The sequence below is a fragment of the Bufo bufo genome, chromosome 4 (assembly GCF_905171765.1).
Source record: "Bufo bufo chromosome 4, aBufBuf1.1, whole genome shotgun sequence".
NCBI lineage: Eukaryota > Metazoa > Chordata > Amphibia > Anura > Bufonidae > Bufo > Bufo bufo.
The window spans coordinates 624,140,832-624,159,738 of NC_053392.1; the positions used below are offsets into that span (position 1 = coordinate 624,140,832).

At 42.5% G+C, this 18,907-nt stretch overlaps 1 protein-coding gene across 1 annotated transcript in view; it reads right to left on the minus strand.

Annotated features, from left to right (window-relative positions):
* Window positions 1–18,907, minus strand: part of DAAM2 (dishevelled associated activator of morphogenesis 2) — a 278,066-nt gene that overhangs the window by 30,649 nt on the left and 228,510 nt on the right. Inside the window, 4 exon segments of the mRNA XM_040430767.1 lie at window positions 438–606; window positions 891–979; window positions 1,059–1,165; window positions 7,910–7,994. Coding sequence (XP_040286701.1) covers window positions 438–606; window positions 891–979; window positions 1,059–1,165; window positions 7,910–7,994 — 450 coding nt within the window.

Consider the following 18,907-nt stretch of genomic DNA (forward strand, 5'->3'; position numbering starts at 1 on the left):
GGCCCTTCCGCTAACCCCCCCCCCCCGATCACCTCACCTGGCCTCTTTGGTGGTGCGCCCCTGGTCTTTAATGATGCTCACAGTGACCACAGATCTTTCCAAGGTGATCCATGTGCATTACAATAATTGAATGCATAAGTATTCACACCCCTCACAAAATACAATGTAGACTGACCATAACCCCCCTCCGCCAGTACAATGACCCCCCCTGGATCCAGCATGCAGCAGCCAACTGGTTTCAGAAGTCGCATCATTTAGCCAAATGGAGACTGCAAGAAAGTGTCAATATTTTCGCTGCCCTTTCCTGACGTCTACTCGCTCTTAACCCTTTGACATCACTTAAGAGTATGGGGCATCTGATGAAATATGTGTCATGAACGAGTTGCTACAACGTACCAGGAGCAGACAGTGTCCCTTTAACAGTCGGGCAGTCCTACCTGTCTATACTGGATTTGGTATCAATGATCTTATTCAGACTCGCAACTTTGAAGCCAAACGCGTTTCCTCTCTGGCCTTTATTCATGTAGTTTCCGAAGGCCAAGACGACTTCAAAAAGCTGCTTTAATCGTCTGCTTCGGGTCAGTTCCTTGCAGGCCAGGAGCAGGGCTTCAAGAGGGGACAAAGATCAGGTCAGTGTCAGTAAGGGACCGGCACAGCAAAGGAAGTGCAAAACTAATGCAAATGATCTCATATCAGCCACACGAGAGTCCGGGCTAATCTGCATACTTGTGTCCCATGGAGCATTGCCTGACAATGAGAAACTGTACCCCCCGAGTATACTGCTGGATCTCGCTATCTTGGCCCACATTATATCAGATCTTGGCTCCATATTGTGAGATCCATAGATCCTCGGGGGCGTGGAGGGGCCGTCGATTCATCAGGTCTCTCACCTTCAACCTTAGGCTTCGCCTCCGCTAATCGCTCTGGGAACTTCTTCTTGAAAAACAAAGCCTGCAGCCGCTGCTGATAGTGGTCGATCCTAGAAATAAGACGTGGAAAGTTTAGAACAATGACTTTTCATAAGTATTGACGCCTCGCTGAGTCTGCAGCGCACCCACCTGCTCATCTCATACAAGAAGCGGTCAGCCCGCGCCATGCGGTCAATCTCGTGTTTGTGTTCCTCCAGCAGGTCAATGTCGCTCTTCTCAGGGATGAACTTCAAGAGCTGATGGGATGAAAATAATAAATACCTTCCATTATTCTCTGATATTACACAGCCATACCATACCATAGCGCTGTACATCCTCGCTGGACTGGACCTTGGACCATCTGTTTGTGACTAGTGACATTACAGGGCAGATTCAGGTATGGGGCCACTTGTGGGGCCAGGGGCTTGTGTGGGATGGTTTGGATAACATTTGCTGGTACAGCAAACGCTTGGTAACGTGCTATTCGTGTAAGCCAACACAGCGCCGCCGGGTTACAAGCTTCTTCATTGTTTTCCATCTTAGGACAGGAGGACATGTCACTCATTTAATGCAATTTCCCTGTCATCTCTTGTGCCAAATGGAAACTCTGGGCTTCATGGCTTCACACAGGCCATGGAGAAGGGAGTTGGACCACTTGGTTGGACCCTTTCCACTGCATGGTTCTTAGTAGCCACAGGGTCAGTCTCCATAAGATTTTCATGCGGTGTTAACACATGGCCCGGGAAGTGAAAATGGATACATACATAGTACATAGTTAATACGGTTGAAAAAAAGACATAGGTCCATAAAGTTCAACCAAGGATAAATGATGAGGAGGTGAGTAACTGTCTGGTCTGAGGTCTCTACATATGGGCACTCTGGTCTGGGGTATATATAAGGGTCTGGTCTGGAGTCTGGTTATATACAGGGTCTGGGGTATATATAAAGAGGGGTCTGGTCTGCTCTGGGGTCTGTTTATATAGGGGTATGGTCTGGGGTATATAAAATGGGGTCTGGGGTGTGATCTGTTTATATAAGGGGTTTGGTCTGGGGTCTGTTTATATAAGGGGTTCGGTCTGGTCTGGGGTCTGTTCATATAAGGGGTTCGGTCTGGTCTGGGGTCTGTTTATATAGGGGTATGGTCTGGGGTATATATAAAGATGGGTCTGGTCTGGGGTCTGTTTATATAAGGGGTTTGGTCTGGGGTATATATAAAGAGGGGTCTGGTCTGGTCTGGTGTCTGTTTATATAGGGGTATGGTCTGGGGTATATATAAAGAGGGGTCTGGTCTGGGGTCTGTTCATATAAGGGGTTCGGTCTGGTCTGGGGTCTGTTTATATAGGGGTATGGTCTGGGGTATATATAAAGAGGGGTCTGGTCTGGGGTCTGTTTATATAGGGGTATGGTCTGGGGTATATAAAATGGGGTCTGGAGTGTGGTCTGTTTATATAAGGGGTTTGGTCTGGGGTCTGTTTATATAAGGGGTTCGGTCTGGTCTGGGGTCTGTTTATATAGGGGTATGGTCTGGGGTATATATAAAGAGGGGTCTGGTCTGGTGTCTGTTTATATAGGGGTATGGTCTGGGGTATATAAAATGGGGTCTGGAGTGTGGTCTGTTTATATAAGGGGTTTGGTCTGGGGTCTGTTTATATAAGGGGTTCGGTCTGGTCTGGGGTCTGTTTATATAGGGGTATGGTCTGGGGTATATATAAAGAGGGGTCTGGTCTGGTGTCTGTTTATATAGGGGTATGGTCTGGGGTATATATAAAGAGGGGTCTGGTCTGGGGTCTGTTTATATAGGGGTATGGTCTGGGGTATATAAAATGGGGTCTGGGGTGTGGTCTGTTTATATAAGGGGTTTGGTCTGGGGTCTGTTTATATAAGGGGTTTGGTCTGGGGTCTGTTTATATAAGGGGTTCGGTCTGGTCTGGGGTCTGTTTATATAGGGGTATGGTCTGGGGTATATATAAAGAGGGGTCTGGTCTGGTGTCTGTTTATATAGAGGTATGGTCTGGGGTATATATAAAGAGGGGTCTGTTTATATAGGGGTTTGGTCTGGGGTCTGTTTATATAAGGGGTTTGGTCTGGGGTCTGTTTATATAAGGGGTTCGGTCTGGTCTGGGGTCTGTTAATATAGGGGTATGGTCTGGGGTATATATAAAGAGGGGTCTGGTCTGGGGTCTGTTTATATAGGGGTATGGTCTGGGGTATATAAAATGGGGTCTGGGGTGTGATCTGGTTATATAAGGGGTTTTGGTCTGGGGTCTGTTTATATAGGGGTATGGTCTGGGGTATATAAAGTGGGGTCTGGGGTCTGTTATATAAGGGGTTTGGTCTGGGGTATATAAAGCGAGGTCTGTTTATATAGGGGGTTTGGTGTGGGGTGTATATATAAAGTGTAGTCTGGGGTCTGTATTAAGGGGTACTCTTTGAGTTCTTTATAAAGAGGTCTGTATTAAGGGGTCTTAGCTTGCTTTAGGGGGGGGTTTGATCTGGGGTCTATATTAGTTTCATTGGTTCTATATTTTGTGGGTCTGTATTTACTTAAGGGGTCTGGTGTTTTAATTCATTCTGGGGGTCTGTTCTGAGGTATGAATTTATTTAGGGGTTCCGGGTGTCTGTATTTACCTAGAGGTCAGGTTTGCGTTCTGTATTCGGATCGGGGATCTGTACCATGTGATGGATGGTTGTATGTATAGTTCTGTACGTTGGGGGCATGTCCTACATAAATGGGAAGAGCATAACGATTCATTGCTGGCGACCATATTCAGGTGCACAATGCCAACAGGGTAGGAGAACGCAAGTGACCTGGGTTAGGGCCCCACTTCCTTCGCCCTCTACATATTATGCACCCCTTTTCTGTATACTGTTAGACATCGGCCGGGGTATGACATGCACCTAAAATACAATGCTAAAGCTAAATAGAGACATTGTTCTATGTAAAAGGACCACAGGGTCAAACCAAGAAGAACGGTCATATTCTTACCGAGAGCCTCAGTCCAGACATAGATGCCATGCCCCAGACGGGGCCGGGGGGCAGAGTTACTGGATCTCTTAATTATAGACCAATTTATTGTCATTCTGATGCCCTCGTCCATCCCCCGTGACCTCAGAGTCCCCACAAATTATCACGGCTGACAGCCTGGTATATAATGAGCTGGTTATCCAGCGGGCAGACTGGGATGATCTCACAGAGGACATGTCTATAACCAGAGTCCGTGGTAATGAATGACCCTCTACAGGCACAGCCGCTTACTATATCTATATTTCCTACGTCCTCCAGGCACAAACATCATTCCGTCAGCCTTGGCTCCTCAGTTTTAGAATCAAAGAAGGACAAAACCAGCAATGTTCAACTCAAGACCCTCAAAAAACTACCTTAAAATCCATCTAAATGCAGAATTCTGACATAGAGATATCCAATGACTACAAGAGGGATTCTTTTATGAGAGCAGGGTGCCATTGTCCAGGGGATAGTCTTCTCTTTTCAGGAGCAAGATGACATGGTCTTATCCTTTGAGAAGTAAGTCATGGTATAGTAACAACCTAAAATACTACTCTGTTAATCAAAAAAAATAAAAAAGGCAAAATCCCCATTAGGTGGATGGTAATTGTGCCGTCCTAGAAGGACAAGAATGACAATAAAATAAAAAAATCCCTGATCAACATCCTATCTCCCTCCTTTCCTGAATCAATGTGACATACTACTATGGTTAGTCCTCCTTATTCAGGAGCAGGGTGGCATGCTACTAGGGATAGACCCCCTTTTCATGAGCAAAGTGTCATTGTCCAAGGCATTGTCCTTACTATTTGGTAGCAGAGTGGCATGTCCTAGGGATGGTCCTTCCTTTTCACTAGCAGGGAATCATGTACTAGGGATGGTCTTTACTTTTTCGTAGTAGGGTGGCATGTCTAAAGGATGGTCCTTTCTTTTTCGTAGTAGGGTGGCATTTCCAAGGGATGGTCCTTTCTTTTTCGTAGTAGGGTGGCATATCCTAGGGATGGTCCTTTCTTTTTTTGTAGTAGAGTGGCATGTCCTAGGAATTGCCCTTAATTGTAGGTAGTAGGGTGGAATGTCCTAGGGATTGCCCTTACTTGTAGGTAGTAGGGTGGAATGTCCTAGGGATTGCCCTTACTTGTAGGTAGTAGGGTGGAATGTCCCAGGAATTGCCCTTACTTGTAGGTAGTAGAGTGGCATGTCCTAGGGATCGCCCTTACTTGTAGGTAGTAGGGTGGAATGTCCTAGGGATTGCCCTTACTTGTAGGTAGTAGGGTGCAATGTCCTAGTGATTGCCCTTACTTGTAGGTAGTAGGGTGGAATGTCCTAGGGATTGCCCTTACTTGTAGGTAGTAGGGTGGAATGTCCTAGCGATTGCCCTTACTTGTAGGTAGTAGGGAGGAATGTCCCAGGGATTGCCCTTACTTGTAGGTAGTAGAGTGGCATGTCCTAGGGATTGCCCTTATTTGTAGGTAGTAGATTGGCATGTCCTAGGAATTGGCCTTACTTGTAGGTAGTAGAGTGGCATGTCCTAGGGATTGCCCTTACTTGTAGGTAGTAGGGTGGAATGTCCTAGGGATTGCCCTTACTTGTAGGTAGTAGGGTGGAATGTCCTAGTGATTGCCCTTACTTGTAGGTAGTAGGGTGGAATGTCCTAGGGATTGCCCTTACTTGTAGGTAGTAGGGTGGAATGTCCTAGTGATTGCCCTTACTTGTATGTAGTAGGGTGGAATGTCCTAGGGATTGCCCTTACTTGTAGGTAGTAGGGTGGAATGTCCTAGGGATTGCCCTTACTTGTAGGTAGTAGAGTGGCATGTCCTAGGAATTGCCCTTACTTGTAGGTAGTAGAGTGGCATGTCCTAGGGATTGCCCTTACTTGTAGGTAGTAGAGTGACATGTCCTAGGGATTGCCCTTACCTGTAGGTCGTAGGGTGGAATGTCCTAGGTTAGTTCTCCTTTTTCCTGCTTCCCATTAGTTGTCTATGGAGATTGGAACCCTGGATATTCACAATAACCACATGGTTCCAGCCCAACGTAACAGTCCCTGGGCAGACTGGGGTTCCTTGGACCTTCCAGAGGAAATTATTCTTGGAGCCCAAACCCAACATCATCAATAAAGTCTAATATATTTTGATTCAAAGAAATAGACCCTAGATCAGGGATGGCCAACCTGCAGCTCTCCAGCTGTTACAAAACTACAACTCCCACCATGCCCTGCTGTAGGCCAGATTGGGCATGCTGGGAGTTGTAATTTTGCAACATCTGGAGAGCCTCAGGTTGGCCATCCCTGCCCTAGTGGATAGTAATTGGCTCCAAAGGCAGCTCCAAACAATATTTTTCTCCTGGACCTTTGGGGCCCACTATGATATCAGAGCCTTGACCAGGGGCATACTGGCCATAGACCCTATAGAGAAACTTACTGGGCCTCCAGCCATGGTAAGTGATGATCTAACGCTCTCCTCCAGACTCCTGAATTTAACTGTATTGCCATCCTAAGGCAACTGGAGTAGAAGGACAGAATGTGGCAGTTGGCCCTGACCACCACAGAGGAGATATTTTGTGTTGCTGGGGCCGTATTTTGTGGTGTCCAGTGGTATTGAGCTCTGCTGCCGTGCTGCAAAACACTACAAAATAGGGCCACTTTTAGTTTTTTCAGGGCCACTTTAAGTCCCCAGCCCACCCCTGGCCTTGGCCCAGTGGAGGATCCTCTGGTAGGTCAGATACCCTGGATTGCTGTCATCTACACATGTGCTTGTAGAGTTCCTATTAGTAGGAGAACCTGCATTTTTTTGCTTGCAAATTGTAATGTGAGAGTTGATAGAAAACCACCGTGATTACTGAGAAACCTTAGATCGGCTCTCAGTATCGTTCCCTTGTTAATGCACCTTCTGAAATCTAATCCAGAGAAGTGTCCGTCCTGAGCTGCCAAACCAGAAGCTCGTAGACTGCAGACAGTCTGTTTCTCTCACTTAGAGCTCATTAGTGCAGGATGGCCTCCGGCCGGGAAGTCATAAAGCCGTCTGAGTACTTCAAAACCACAAAGAAAGTCTATTAAGTATTTGCTTGAATGAAGTGGAAGCAGCGCTGCATGGAGGACAGAGTTATGGAGACCCAGCACAGGAGCTTATAATAACAGGGACTGGACCTCCGCTGGTCTGATACTGAAGACCTATCCTAAGTATAGTCATGGACAACCCCTTTAATTAATGTCTGAACCCATCAGCAGGACAGGTGTCTTTAAGTGTGGGACTGGCGCTTCCTGAGCGAGTGCTATTCATGCCGATAAATGCCATAGCCACACACCAGGAACCGACGTTACGCCAAACGATGCCGAGGTTCTCCACCTCAGGATCCTCCCGATACTCAGACGACTTTATTTAGTAATTAAAAAATGTTAATGGTGCAAAATAAGTTTTTGAGCCCCTGAAGCTCCCCTTTTGATTTCATTTACTAATTACCCATATGGAAGAAGGGAACGGCCATCTGGAGCTGCTGCCCCCCATAGTCCACAGAGAGCACCTAATAATGTCTCTGTGGTGGGTCCAGGAAACTTAGGTGGAATTTCACCCCCACGAGGACCTCCAGCTCTCCCTATGTGCAGTAAGAACCACGTCTATATGGGCGGGATTCACTGTTTCTATACATCTCCTATAAGGAAACAGTGTCCGGATGGGTTGGCATTGTAGGCGCCTAGGTGTTTCCTTCCACAGAGATAATCAGCGCTGGGTGGATGTGCAGCCGCTAATCTCCCTCCAATCATGTGAAATACCTGTTCTGCACAGATACTTTATGTCTATGGCGGGAATTAAGGAGCAATGTGCAGACTTGTTCTTTAGAAAGAAGAAACAAATTAGCTGAGTGAATGATTACAAATGTATCACAAGCGAGGGGAGAGACAAAAATCCCCAAATGTGTCCCGTGCCATAAAATCATACACAGAGAGTAAATTAGGAAGAAAACTTCAAAAAGACGACTGTCGCCAGTCTGAGCCCCCGCGTCCTACCTGCTCCAGCATATCTTTAGGGAGATCTTCTTGCTCATCCATCTCCATAATGGCTTTCTTAATCTCCTCGTTGGACAACTTGAGTCTAGGAGAAAATAAACTAAGATGTAATTTATGAATATACCAGACTAATCCATAAAACATATAAGAAGATGTATAACTGATACCAGCTGTACATATATAATTATATACAGGAGATACCCAGGTTATACCAGCATGGTCCATATCACTATATACAAGAAGATGTATAACTTATACCAGCTGTACATATATAATTATATACAGGAGATGCCCAGGTTATACCAGCATGCTCCATATCACTATATACAAGAAGATGTATAACTTATACCAGCTGTACATATATAATTATATACAGGAGATGCCCAGGTTATACCATCATGGTCCATATCACTATATACAAGGAGATGTATAACTTATACCAGCTGTACATATATAATTATATACAGGAGATGCCCAGGTTATACCAGCATGGTCCATATCACTATATACAAGGAGATGTATAACTTATACCAGCTGTACATATATAATTATATACAGGAGATACCCAGGTTATACCAGCATGGTCCATATCACTATATACAAGAAGATGTATAACTTATACCAGCTGTACATATATAATTATATACAGGAGATACCCAGGTTATACCAGCATGCTCCATATCACTGTATACAGAAGATGTATAACTTACACCAGCTGTACATATATAATTATATACAGGAGATACCCAGGTTATACCAGCATGCTCCATATCACTATATACAGAAGATGTATAACTTATACCAGCTGTACATATATAATTATATACTGGAGATGCCCAGGTTATACCAGCATGGTCCATATCACTATATACAAAAAGATGTATAACTTATACCAGCTGTACATATATAATTATATACAGGAGATGCCCAGGTTATACCAGCATGCTCCATATCACTGTATACAAGGAGATGTATAACTTATACCAGCTGTACATATATAATTATATACGGGAGATACCCAGGTTATACCAGCTGTACATATATAATTATATACAGGAGATACCCAGGTTATACCAGCATGCTCCATATCACTATATACAGAAGATGTATAACTTATACCAGCTGTACATATATAATTATATACAGGAGATACCCAGGTTATACCAGCATGGTCCATATCACTATATACAAGAAGATGTATAACTTATACCAGCTGTACATATATAATTATATACAGGAGACACCCAGGTTATACCAGCATGGTCCATATCACTATATACAAGAAGATGTATAACTTATACCAGCTGTACATATATAATTATATACAGGAGATGCCCAGGTTATACCAGCATGGTCCATATCACTATATACAAGAAGATGTATAACTTATACCAGCTGTACATATATAATTATATACAGGAGATGCCCAGGTTATACCAGCATGCTCCATATCACTATATACAAGAAGATGTATAACTTATATCAACTGTATGTATATATTATATACAGGAGATGCCCAGGTTATACCAGCATGGTCCATATCACTGTATACAAGGAGATGTATAACTTATACCAGCTGTACATATATAATTATATACGGGAGATACCCAGGTTATACCAGCTGTACATATATAATTATATACAGGAGATACCCAGGTTATACCAGCATGCTCCATATCATTATGTACAAGAAGATGTATAACTTATACCGGCTGTACATATATAATTATATACAGGAGATGCCCAGGTTATACCAGCATGGTCCATATCACTATATACAGAAGATGTATAACTCATACCAGCTGTACATATATAATTATATACAGGAGATACCCAGGTTATACCAGCATGGTCCATATCACTATATACAGAAGATGTATAACTTATACCAGCTGTACATATATAATTATATACAGGAGATACCCAGGTTATACCAGCATGGTCCATATCACTGTATACAAGAAGATGTATAACTTATACAAGCTGTACATATATAATAATATACAGGAGATGCCCAGGTTATACCAGCATGGTCCATATCACTATATACAGAAGATGTATAACTTATACCAGCTGTACATATATAATTATATACAGGAGATGCCCAGGTTATACCAGCATGGTCCATATCACTATATACAAGAAGATGTATAACTTATACCAGCTGTACATATATAATAATATACAGGAGATGCCTAGGTTATACCAGCATGGTCCATATCACTATATACAGAAGATGTATAACTTATACCGGCTGTACATATATAATTATATACAGGAGATACCCAGGTTATACCAGCATGCTCCATATCACTGTATACAGAAGATGTATAACGTATACCAGCTGTACATATATAATTATATACAGGAGATACCCAGGTTATACCAGCATGGTCCATATCACTATATACAAGAAGATGTATAACGTATACCAGCTGTACATATATAATTATATACAGGAGATACCCAGGTTATACCAGCATGCTCCATATCACTGTATACAGAAGATGTATAACGTATACCAGCTGTACATATATAATTATATACAGGAGATGCCCAGGTTATACCAGCATGGTCCATATCACTATATACAAGAAGATGTATAACTTATACCAGCTATACATATATAATTATATACAGGAGATGCCCAGGTTATACCGGCATGGTCCATATCACTATATACAAGAAGATGTATAACTTATACCAGCTGTACATATATAATTATATACAGGAGATGCCCAGGTTATACCAGCATGCTCCATATCACTATATACAAGAAGATGTATAACTTATACCAGCTGTACATATATAATTATATACAGGAGATACCCAGGTTATACCATCATGGTCCATATCACTATATACAAGGAGATGTATAACTTATACCAGCTGTACATATATAATTATATACAGGAGATGCCCAGGTTATACCACCATAGTCCATATCACTATATACAGAAGATGTATAACTTATACCAGCTGTACATATATAATTATATACAGGAGATACCCAGGTTATACCAGCATGGTCCATATCACTATATACAAGAAGATGTATAACTTATACCAGCTGTACATATATAATTATATACAGGAGATGCCCAGGTTATACCAGCATGCTCCATATCACTATATACAGAAGATGTATAACTTATATCAGCTGTACATATATAATTATATACAGGAGATGCCCAGGTTATACCAGCATGGTCCATATCACTATATACAAGAAGGTGTATAACTTATACCAGCTGTACATATATAATTATATACAGGAGATGCCCAGGTTATACCAGCATGCTCCATATCACTATATACAAGAAGATGTATAACTTATACCAGCTGTACATATATAATTATATACAGGAGATGCCCAGGTTATACCGGCATGGTCCATATCACTATATACAAGAAGATGTATAACTTATACCAGCTGTACATATATAATTATATACAGGAGATGCCCAGGTTATACCAGCATGCTCCATATCACTATATACAAGAAGATGTATAACTTATACCAGCTGTACATATATAATTATATACAGGAGATACCCAGGTTATACCATCATGGTCCATATCACTATATACAAGGAGATGTATAACTTATACCAGCTGTACATATATAATTATATACAGGAGATGCCCAGGTTATACCACCATAGTCCATATCACTATATACAGAAGATGTATAACTTATACCAGCTGTACATATATAATTATATACAGGAGATACCCAGGTTATACCAGCATGGTCCATATCACTATATACAAGAAGATGTATAACTTATACCAGCTGTACATATATAATTATATACAGGAGATGCCCAGGTTATACCAGCATGCTCCATATCACTATATACAGAAGATGTATAACTTATATCAGCTGTACATATATAATTATATACAGGAGATGCCCAGGTTATACCAGCATGGTCCATATCACTATATACAAGAAGGTGTATAACTTATACCAGCTGTACATATATAATTATATACAGGAGATGCCCAGGTTATACCAGCATGGTCCATATCGCTATATAGAAGAAGATGTATAACTTATACCAGCTGTACATATATAATTATATACAGGAGATGCCCAGGTTATACCAGCATGCTCCATATCACTATATACAAGAAGATGTATAACTTATACCAGCTGTACATATATAATTATATACAGGAGATACCCAGGTTATACCAGCATGCTCCATATCACTATATACAGAAGATGTATAACTTATACCAGCTGTACATATATAATTATATACAGGAGATACCCAGGTTATACCAGCATGGTCCATATCACTATATACAAGAAGATGTATAACTTATACCAGCTGTACATATATAATTATATACAGGAGACACCCAGGTTATACCAGCATGGTCCATATCACTATATACAAGAAGATGTATAACTTATACCAGCTGTACATATATAATTATATACAGGAGATGCCCAGGTTATACCAGCATGGTCCATATCACTATATACAAGAAGATGTATAACTTATACCAGCTGTACATATATAATTATATACAGGAGATGCCCAGGTTATACCAGCATGCTCCATATCACTATATACAAGAAGATGTATAACTTATATCAACTGTATGTATATATTATATACAGGAGATGCCCAGGTTATACCAGCATGGTCCATATCACTGTATACAAGGAGATGTATAACTTATACCAGCTGTACATATATAATTATATACGGGAGATACCCAGGTTATACCAGCTGTACATATATAATTATATACAGGAGATACCCAGGTTATACCAGCATGCTCCATATCATTATGTACAAGAAGATGTATAACTTATACCGGCTGTACATATATAATTATATACAGGAGATGCCCAGGTTATACCAGCATGGTCCATATCACTATATACAGAAGATGTATAACTCATACCAGCTGTACATATATAATTATATACAGGAGATACCCAGGTTATACCAGCATGGTCCATATCACTATATACAGAAGATGTATAACTTATACCAGCTGTACATATATAATTATATACAGGAGATACCCAGGTTATACCAGCATGGTCCATATCACTGTATACAAGAAGATGTATAACTTATACAAGCTGTACATATATAATAATATACAGGAGATGCCCAGGTTATACCAGCATGGTCCATATCACTATATACAGAAGATGTATAACTTATACCAGCTGTACATATATAATTATATACAGGAGATGCCCAGGTTATACCAGCATGGTCCATATCACTATATACAAGAAGATGTATAACTTATACCAGCTGTACATATATAATAATATACAGGAGATGCCTAGGTTATACCAGCATGGTCCATATCACTATATACAGAAGATGTATAACTTATACCGGCTGTACATATATAATTATATACAGGAGATACCCAGGTTATACCAGCATGCTCCATATCACTGTATACAGAAGATGTATAACGTATACCAGCTGTACATATATAATTATATACAGGAGATGCCCAGGTTATACCAGCATGGTCCATATCACTATATACAAGAAGATGTATAACTTATACCAGCTGTACATATATAATTATATACAGGAGATACCCAGGTTATACCAGCATGGTCCATATCACTATATACAAGAAGATGTATAACGTATACCAGCTGTACATATATAATTATATACAGGAGATACCCAGGTTATACCAGCATGCTCCATATCACTGTATACAGAAGATGTATAACGTATACCAGCTGTACATATATAATTATATACAGGAGATGCCCAGGTTATACCAGCATGGTCCATATCACTATATACAAGAAGATGTATAACTTATACCAGCTGTACATATATAATTATATACAGGAGATGCCCAGGTTATACCAGCATGCTCCATATCACTATATACAAGAAGATGTATAACTTATACCAGCTGTACATATATAATTATATACAGGAGATACCCAGGTTATACCATCATGGTCCATATCACTATATACAAGGAGATGTATAACTTATACCAGCTGTACATATATAATTATATACAGGAGATGCCCAGGTTATACCACCATAGTCCATATCACTATATACAGAAGATGTATAACTTATACCAGCTGTACATATATAATTATATACAGGAGATACCCAGGTTATACCAGCATGGTCCATATCACTATATACAAGAAGATGTATAACTTATACCAGCTGTACATATATAATTATATACAGGAGATGCCCAGGTTATACCAGCATGCTCCATATCACTATATACAGAAGATGTATAACTTATATCAGCTGTACATATATAATTATATACAGGAGATGCCCAGGTTATACCAGCATGGTCCATATCACTATATACAAGAAGGTGTATAACTTATACCAGCTGTACATATATAATTATATACAGGAGATGCCCAGGTTATACCAGCATGCTCCATATCACTATATACAAGAAGATGTATAACTTATACCAGCTGTACATATATAATTATATACAGGAGATGCCCAGGTTATACCGGCATGGTCCATATCACTATATACAAGAAGATGTATAACTTATACCAGCTGTACATATATAATTATATACAGGAGATGCCCAGGTTATACCAGCATGCTCCATATCACTATATACAAGAAGATGTATAACTTATACCAGCTGTACATATATAATTATATACAGGAGATACCCAGGTTATACCATCATGGTCCATATCACTATATACAAGGAGATGTATAACTTATACCAGCTGTACATATATAATTATATACAGGAGATACCCAGGTTATACCACCATAGTCCATATCACTATATACAGAAGATGTATAACTTATACCAGCTGTACATATATAATTATATACAGGAGATACCCAGGTTATACCAGCATGGTCCATATCACTATATACAAGAAGATGTATAACTTATACCAGCTGTACATATATAATTATATACAGGAGATGCCCAGGTTATACCAGCATGCTCCATATCACTATATACAGAAGATGTATAACTTATATCAGCTGTACATATATAATTATATACAGGAGATGCCCAGGTTATACCAGCATGGTCCATATCACTATATACAAGAAGGTGTATAACTTATACCAGCTGTACATATATAATTATATACAGGAGATGCCCAGGTTATACCAGCATGGTCCATATCGCTATATAGAAGAAGATGTATAACTTATACCAGCTGTACATATATAATTATATACAGGAGATGCCCAGGTTATACCAGCATGCTCCATATCACTATATACAAGAAGATGTATAACTTATACCAGCTGTACATATATAATTATATACAGGAGATACCCAGGTTATACCAGCATGCTCCATATCACTATATACAGAAGATGTATAACTTATACCAGCTGTACATATATAATTATATACAGGAGATGCCCAGGTTATACCAGCATGGTCCATATCACTATATACAAGAAGATGTATAACTTATACCAGCTGTACATATATAATTATATACAGGAGATGCCCAGGTTATACCAGCATGCTCCATATCACTGTATACAAGAATATGCATAAGTTATATCTTCTATATCCATATAACTGCTTAAGTTATACCCAGGGCTTTTTTTCTGGCGGAACGCACCGGAACGGCGTTCCGCCACCTTTTGACATCGCTCCAGCATGGCAGGCTGCGATGTATCAGCGGGGAGGGACTGGGAGGAGGAGCTGGGGGCCGATGCGTTCACTGTGCTCCGGCCCCCAGCTCCAGTACAGTTATAGAATGTGTAAAATGAATAATGATTCTATTCATGAGGCCCCCTCTGTAGTAGAACATTCAATATATCCATCCTACTCACAGGGCTGTTATCGTAATCCAGGCCGGCCGGGCAGACGAGCGGCAGCGTCACTGACTGACGTCACCTGCCCGGCCTACTTTATGAATGAAGCAGGCGGCTCAGGCACGTGACGTCTGTCAGTGACGCTGCCGCTCGTCTGCCCGGCCGGCCTGGATTACGATAACAGCCCTGTGAGTAGGATGGATATATTGAATGTTCTACTACAGAGGGGGCCTCATGAATAGAATCATTATTCATTTTACACATTCTATAACTGTACTGGAGCGGCAATGGGGGGGTCTGTGGATGGCAGTGTTATGGGGGGGGGGTCTGTGGATGGCACTGTTAAGGGGGGGGGTCTGTGGATGGCACTGTTATGGGGTAGGGGGGCTGTGGATGGCACTGTTAAGGGGGGGTCTGTGGATGGCACTGTTATGGGGTGGGGGGGGGTCTGTGGATGGCACTGTTATGGGGTGGGGGGGGTCTGTGGATAGCACTGTTAAGGGGGGGTCTGTGGATGGCACTGTTAAGGGGGGGTCTGTGGATGGCACTGTTATGGGGTGGGGGGGTCTGTGGATGGCACTGTTATGGGGTGGGGGGGCTGTGGATGGCACTGTTATGGGGTGGGGGGGATCTGTGGATGGCACTGTTATGGGGTGGGGGGGTGTCTGTGGATGGCACTGTTATGGGGGGTCTGTGGATGGCACTGTTATGGGGTGGGGGGTCTGTGGATGGCACTGTTAAGGGGGAGGGGTCTGTGGATGGCACTGTTATGGGGTGGGGGGGTGTCTGTGGATGGCACTGTTATGGGGTGGGGGGGGTCTGTGGATGGCACTGTTAAGGGGGGTCTGTGGATGGCACTGTTATGGGGTGGGGGGGGTCTGTGGATGGCACTGTTAAGGGGGGTCTGTGGATGGCACTGTTATGGGGTGGGGGGGTCTGTGGATGGCAATGTTAAGGGGTGGGGGGTCTGTGGATGGCACTGTTATGGGGTGGGGGGTCTGTGGATGGCACTGTTAAGGGGGGGTCTGTGGATGGCACTGTTATGGGGTGGGGGTGTGTCTGTGGATGGCACTGGTATGGGGTGGGGGGTCTGTGGATGGCACTGTTATGGGGTGGGTGGGTGTCTGTGGATGGCACTGTTATGGGGTGGGGGGATCTGTGGATGGCACTGTTATGGGGTGGGGGGGGTGTCTGTGGATGGCACTGTTATGGGGGGTCTGTGGATGGCACTGTTATGGGGTGGGGGGGTCTGTGGATGGCACTGTTAAGGGGGGGTCTGTGGATGGCACTGTTATGGGGTGGGGGGGTCTGTGGATGGCACTGTTATGGGGTGGGGGGGGTCTGTGGATAGCACTGTTAAGGGGGGGGGGGGTCTGTGGATGGCACTGTTAAGGGGGGGTCTGAGGATGGCACTGTTATGGGGTGGGGGGTCTGTGGATGGCACTGTTATGGGGTGGGGGGGTCTGTGGATTGCACTGTTATAGGATGGGGGGGGTCTGTGGATGGCACTGTTATGGGGTGGGGGGGTCTGTGGATGGCACTGTTATGGGGTGGGGGGGTCTATGGATGGCACTGTTATAGGATGGGGGATCTGCGGATGCCATCCCCAGATCCCCCATTAACAGTGCCATCCCCAGATCCCCCATTAACAGTGCCATCCCCAGATCCCCCATTAACAGTGCCATCCCCAGATCCCCCATTAACAGTGCCATCCCCATCTGGGGGGTTTCTTTGCTGGGCTGGACTTTTATAGTCCCCCCAAATTTTACTTGCATCCCTGTTCTCTAAAGGGGCGGTTTTAGGGGGCGGTCCTAGGGGTGGGTAGGGGCGTGGCCAGGGGAGGGGGGCTGAGTTCCACCACCTTTTCTCTGAGAAAAAAGCCCTGGTTATACCAAATATAATTTTCTATATAATATCTGGCATTTTTCATAATTCTCGTGACTTTTCCTTCCCTGGGGTCAGCGCCTCCTACATTTTTTGGCAGGAATGTGCTGCCTTTCGGGGATTATACAATACGTACACGTTGATAAGTAATTATATATAAATATACACCGATTCCTCGCTGATTAAACGTCTTCTCGGCTCCTTTCAGATACCACAGTGAATATTTCGTGTCACGCACGAGTCGTGTTTCTCATATTTACACTGCTACAGATAATCCTGATGGAGAAGAACGTCAAACCATAATGTACTCCGATAGCGAGCAGCTGGGTATCGGCGGTGACGGGGACGCGCTGGGGGGTCTGTAAACAGAGAGCTGCCCCTCTGCTCAACCATTAAATATTACAAATACTTCCTCTGCCGCAGCACGGGGCGACAGCGTGTAATAATTCTCTGGAATCTGACGAACATGGATTTTCTGCTGTTGGAAATTTCCACCACGTTACATTCCAGACATTTCTTTATTTTTCTCCAATGACAGCAAGATCCCGGATCAAAAAATGAAATAGGAAATTTTTCCGAAAATGCAGATCAGAGCAGAATTTGGAGGCGCCTGAAGGGCACAATAACTTATCCCATATAGGGATGAGCGAACCCGTGGACGTTTGGGTTCGGCCGAACTTCAGATCAAAGTTCGGGACCAAAACTTGAGCCTGACCCTGAATTTCACTTTATTATTTCCCGTTAAAAGGAGGTCACACCAGGGGCCTAGGTAAGTAAAGTGTTAGAATGTATTCCCATAAATCTGCCAGGAAGAAGCAAATTGATTATCAGACGGAAGAAGATGAAGATGTTCCGGAGAGAAGGGAAATAACAGAAGTGGAGACAATGTAGAAAGAAGAAGAAATTAAAATTAAACGATAAGAATATTCTCACAATAAACTATTCAGAAGACGGCTCAGGGATAAGTAAAAAATATCCTTCACGAGGGAAATGAATGATATGACCTGCTGGGTCCACAGATAACGGAAGCTTCTATTAACTCAAATATCTCTAAGAGGATTCTTTATAATGAGATTTATACCAGAAACTGCTCAGAATGTAATCAGATTAATAGAGAGAAAACGGAGAGAAATCTTTGAGTGAGAATAACAAGAATAGATAGATAGGTAAGGTTTAACACTGACACATGTAAAGTCATGCACATGGGAAGGAATAATGCAAGTCACCCGTACATACTAAATGGTAAAACACTGGGTAACACTGACATGGAAAAGGACTTTTCCATGTCACTGACGTTTGCAAG